Below are 6000 nucleotides of genomic sequence, written 5' to 3'. Positions count from 1 at the left end.
TGATGGTTGCGGGTTCGAACCCAGGCAAGCACCGCTGATTCATGTGCTTAATTTGTCTTTATAATTCATCTCGTGCTCAGCGGTGAAGGAAAACATCGTGAGGACATGCAGGTTATGTGACAAATTTCATAGAAATTCTGCCACATGTGTATTCCACCAACCCGCATTGGAACATCGTGGTGGAATATGTTCCAAACCTTCTCCGCAAAGGGAGAGGAGGCCTTCAGCCCAGCAGTGGGAATTTACAGGCTGTTGTTGTAAGTACAGCGGTGGCTTTCACGGCTTGTCAATCATCTGATTCTTGGTCAGGTTTCTGATATTTCCACCGTGTATTGTATATCTGGCGAAGTTTCACCGGACGCTGATAACCTAACAATATTTTTCTTGAACGTCGAACAGGATATGAATTAAAAACAAAATGTATGTGCATGAAAAACGGGTGGCATAGTTTCAAACCAGCAATATCCGGTTAGGATTTATTTTTATTTTCTCCTTTAGGTATAGAAAATTGTTTCTTGATTAATTATATGTATAGCTATGTACAGTAGAATAAAATAAAGTAATTAATCTCATAAATTGAAATTTATACACGTATATAATGTACACGGTGCATATATCAAAATACTTTATTTTTTATTTTTGTCTGTCTATGTGTTTGTTCCATCTAATCTCTTTAACGCCTGAGCTGATTTTCATTGGCAGAAAGCTGATGTAATTAGGAGTAACTTAGGTACTAGTACAATAAGAACTTTTTTAAAATTCAAACACAAATCAAGTAGTATTAACATTATCAGTAATAACAATTCTAAGATCACAAATTAATTAAAAGCAAATTTTTACAAGAAAATAAAACGAAACATACAAAAAAATAAACAATATTTATTAATAGCTGTTTTCTTATTTGAAGTAATACTATTAACGTTAATTTGAGTTTTAATACATAATTAATAAACAGTTTATAAAAACATGACGTGTAAAGTGCTGGCAAGTTTAATTAAGGCAGCTCCCAATTAATTTCATCGTCGTACTTCTCGTGGTCCTTGAGAGGTTCCAGTACTGGAGCTCGAGCGAGAAGACCTGGAAAAATTAAGTCAATTGAGTTGTTTGTGATATGAAATGTATTTAAACATATATTTGTAAGTAATAATTTATTCACTAAATTTCTTTAATTTATAATACAACAAAATGACTTCAAAATTAGAAACAAGTAGTGAACTAAAAAGAAAATATATCTTCTAAATTACTTGACCGATTTTAATGAAACTTACGCTGTTCTAAGTTGCAGAGTACTTAACTTAAATAAAAAATAAAACCATGTTAATACGGCTTTTAATTTTCGAGAAATTCTTTAACTAATCATACAAAAATACATCCAAGCATACACTAACTAAATTAAGCACATGTGCTTGGAAGTCTATATGGATCATTATACTTGAATGTAATTAAATTCAAACAATGTTACTAAAATACACGTCGAACTAATAACCTCCTATTTAAGAAGGTATGTAAATAATAAAAGTAAAGTAAAAAAGGTAAAGTAACAGCCTGTACATTTCCCACTGCTGGGATAAGGCCTCTTCTTCCATTAAGGAGAGGGTTTGGAACATATTCCACCACGCTGTTCCAATGTGGGTTGGTGGAATACACATGTGGCAGAATTTCGATGAAATTAGACACATGCATGTTTCCTCACGATGTTTTCCTTCACCGCCGAGCATGAGATGAATTATAAACACAAATTAAGCACATGTATAGTGGTGCTTGCCTGGATTTGAACCCGCAATCATCGGTTAAGATGCACGCGTTCTAACCACTGGGTTATCCCACCTCATGATAAATTTATTTAAAATTATTACATTTAAAGGAACAATATTCGTCGGCATTAAACATTGAATGATGTTGAATTATTTGACTAATACAAGTAGTTATAATGTAGTAATGTTATAATTTTCCTTTTATTACCATTATTTTGAATCAATTTGGAATAACTACATAGATAATTTGTAATTACAATACATATTAGATATTTGTGTTCGTTAATTTGCACACTGTATATAATAATATATTTACTATAGAGATAATAATCTACCGATATATTATGTATTAAATAGTAAGCAGTACATTAAGAGTCATGTGTGGCCTAGTGGTAAGAATAGCTGATTGTTAACCTAAAATTGCAGATTTAAATACGGATAATCTTCCGGATAAAATTTCCTTAACATAACCGTTGTTTATAGTTAATCCCATGGTCGGCGGTGAAGGTTTACATCTCGATGAAACTGCGTGTGTGGGCCAAAAATTCACTACATGTAATTTGTATTCCAAATTTAAATCTGAATCGGAACATATGACATTCCATGCCTTCTTAAAAGTTGAGAAGTCCTTAGAACTGATTAGATAAATACAGCTGTTACATTTTTTAATACTATAAACACCACACAGCTAAATCTACTCAGCTAAAAGAAAGAAGGAAAAAACGTCTAGCGTGTAAACCCGTTCCAAATCTGAGTCGTTTATCAGTAACGCAAAGATCTAAGGATATTTGATTCAGACAACGTTTTAGATACATTGAGTTATCTCGGAACAATTGTCAGAAAAGTATCGAAATAACTTTCCTCTACGGTCTCGATCCTGGAGTTACGAAACGATATCTCTACGTTATATAAGATAAATTTACTTCCTGCTGTCTGTACACTTAGATTTCAAAGTATGCAATAGATTTTATGAAATGATATTATGATGAATGAATTTGGGTGCTGAGATGGCTCATTGGTTAGAACGCGTGCATCTTAATCCGATTATTTCGGTCTCAAACCCAGGCAAGCACCACTATAGATATGTGTTTAATTTGTCTTTACAATTCATCTCGTGCTCGGCGTTGAAGAAAAATATCTTGAGGAAACCTGCATGTCCTTAATTTGCGTCACATGTGCATTCCACCAACCCGCATTGGAACAGCGTGGAATATGTTCCAAACCCTCTTCTTAAAGGGAGAGGAGGCCTTAGCTCTGCAGTGGGAAATTTACAGTCTGTTAATGTACTGTACTGTACAAAATGGATTTTATTGCGGCTTTCATTATTAATTGCACAGAGTGAAAAATAATTTAGATTTACCGTCAGAAAAAAAAAGATGTTTCTTTTTTTGTTCTTCAATCTAAAATTTGTATAACTAGATCTTTATTTTACCTGTGTGAAGCCGGGACGGATAGTTAGTTTTATGTTGGTAGCTTCATGAGATAAACAGACTTCAACGTTTGGCTGATCATATGAAAGTTGGCAAATAATTCTATAATAATATAAAAAAAGATGTTTCTTTTTTTGTTCTTCAATCTAAAATTTGTATAACTAGATCTTTATTTTACCTGTGTGAAGCCGGGACGGATAGTTAGTTTTATGTTGGTAGTTTCATGAGATAAACAGACTTCAACGTTTGGCTGATCATATGAAATTTGGCAAATAATTCTATTTTTCCTTCAACTTCTATAACGTTTAATCAATTGACTTAACTTTTGGTATATCTACATACATTTTGTATGTAAGCCAAATACCTCTGACTCATGCGAGATCTTAAACTGTCCAATGGCCTTGAAATTTAGCATAATTACTACTATTATGACGTCACTAAGACAGTACCCAATAATTGTAACTTAAAGTGGAGTAGGTTTATATGAAGTTTACTCGTAAGAAAGCAAGGTGGTTAGCTTATATAATACGCAGAACAATTGACACTAAAATCCAGGAGTATTGACACATCACAGCAAAAAAAAAAAACTTAACCTAACTAATATCAGCGTTTATTTGCAAGTAAGTATTAATCCAAGATACAATTAAAAAAAATGTTTCAAATATGTTTATTATACTTTATTGAATAATGTAACATTACAACATTTATCTTGTTTACAGAACAGCCCAAGCAAAAGGAGGGTTGTTAAAGAAAAGGGTCACATGATAAGACGTGACACATGTAATCGCGCAATGTTTTCTGTCGTCGCGTCGTTATTTATGTAATAAAAACTTTTTTGAAAATTAAAAGAAATAAAATTTTACTGTTTATTTCATATGCATCTTAATTAACCTCCGTGGTCGAGTAGTGTGTACACTGGTTTGCATGGATACGCTACTCCGAGGTTTCGATTCCCGGCCGTGTCGATGTAGAAAAAATGTATTAATTTTCTATGTTGTCTTGGGTTTGGGTGTTTGTGGTGCCTTCGTTACTTCTAATTTTCTATAACACAAGTGCTTAGTTACTTACATTGGGATCAGAGTAATGAATGTGATGTTGTCTTATATGTATATTGAATTACTAATTACTGTAATTGAAAACTAATAAATACCGATATACCTATTTTTACACAGACTTGTGAGTGCAATGTCCTCATATTTTGGTTGAGTGGTAGGTGGAACTCAAACACAACTAATTGTAGTATTATTACCAATAGTTACACGTTTCAATTTATATTCACTAGTTTATTGATAAAAAACAAAATTAAAATAATGTATATCGTTTACCTTTGCTTTAATTACTTAACTTCCACAATTAATACAAAGCCTATCACAAAGTACAAACTTAAGATATTAATAAATAATTATTTAAATGAACATAAAACTTCAAAGAAACACTGAAAAAGTATTAAGTCTGTAATAAAAGCCAATTCCCTAAAACAATTAATTTTAACTTGATTATTATAAAAAAAAAAATCAATTTAAGAAGCCAAATTTTGACAACCCGTTACAAATACGAAGATTGATCACTTGACTTATTATTTTTATTAAATTCTTTAAATAATGACTCGGGTCTTAAGTGCCCAATAATAAAACGGACAAGGATAAATGGCTTCGCTTTAAAAGGCTTTTGTTTCGATTCCTCCCGTGTTACAGAGTAAATTGATACAAAGGTCAATGGCAAAACGTTAAATAAAAGCGATTCTTTACAAAATTCCAAACCTTTTCAAAGCGTCGAAATTGCTGTTCCCCGTTATCTTTGGTTCGATTAAAATTGAAATATGAAAGTCGCTTGTTACGTTTTCGTATAATAATTTGAAGATGGTGAAATTTATATGTAATTGAAAATAATTAATAAAATTCTTCGCAAAATATTAGATACTAAATGATAAAATTAATTTAGTTTTCTTATAAAAGGGATATACTGGACTGATTAAATTTAAAAATATATATTTGGCTTAATGTTGTCTTAAATTTTCGCGATTATTACACATTTAAATAAAACTAGTTATAATTGATTTGAATCGCGTACATTAATTATTTTTGATATCACGACGTTTCGAGCACTTTACAGCGTTCGTGGTCACGGGTAGACACACAATCTACGTTATAACTAGTTTTATTTAAATATATTTGGCTATTAGCAATCTTTATTAGCTAGCAACGCACGCTTCTAACACCTAAGAGTGGTCTGTGTATACTAAAAACGATGGCCGGACGTGCGTTTTTACACAAGCATGTCTCCATCTGTTTCCGTTCATAAAAAACCTTATGAAAATTGCAGTGCCCGTATCTTTAGACGGACCGAGCAAACGGTCTATTTTAGTTGAAAGAGGGAAAGCAACGGGCCCTAAGCTGCTCGCTTTGTTGGTTGTCAAATATTTATATAAATTAAATAACTTTCACTTCAACTACAATTTGTCATACAATTAGTGTGGCTAATTGGTGAATTTAATAAAAAATGCTTAGAAAAGAGGAAAGACCAACTCGTATGCCGTGACGGCAAACGGAGCCATGATAACTAATAATCTCCCTACTGCTTCTTCTTCCGCTTGTGAATACATGACGCGTATACAAAATTTAATCCTTGTTGACTTTCAGACTGTATTGTATATAAAGGTATTTGAATAACATAATATTTTTAAAAGTTTAAAAATAGTAACTATTGGCGTTCTTTCCGGTTTTTCTCGGTACTTACTACACTTAATAGTTCTTTAAATGACAATGTGTTTTTTTATATACGTATAGTATAATCGTTACTATTTATTGTTTATTTTT

At 32.0% G+C, this 6000-nt stretch overlaps 1 protein-coding gene across 1 annotated transcript in view; it reads right to left on the bottom strand.

The window, feature by feature from the left end:
* Positions 1 to 859: 859 nt before the first annotated feature.
* LOC124535602 (ammonium transporter Rh type B) overlaps positions 860 to 6000 on the bottom strand; it is a 49425-nt gene continuing 44284 nt past the window's right edge. Inside the window, exon 10 of the mRNA XM_047111867.1 lies at positions 860 to 1077. Coding sequence (XP_046967823.1) covers positions 995 to 1077 — 83 coding nt within the window. The 3' untranslated portion in view covers positions 860 to 994. The remainder of the gene's footprint in view (positions 1078 to 6000) is intronic.

This window comes from Vanessa cardui, chromosome 15, assembly GCF_905220365.1.
Source record: "Vanessa cardui chromosome 15, ilVanCard2.1, whole genome shotgun sequence".
Lineage (NCBI taxonomy): Eukaryota > Metazoa > Arthropoda > Insecta > Lepidoptera > Nymphalidae > Vanessa > Vanessa cardui.
Note: the sequence above shows the minus strand (reverse complement) of the source record. Positions and strands in the feature narration are given on the sequence as shown.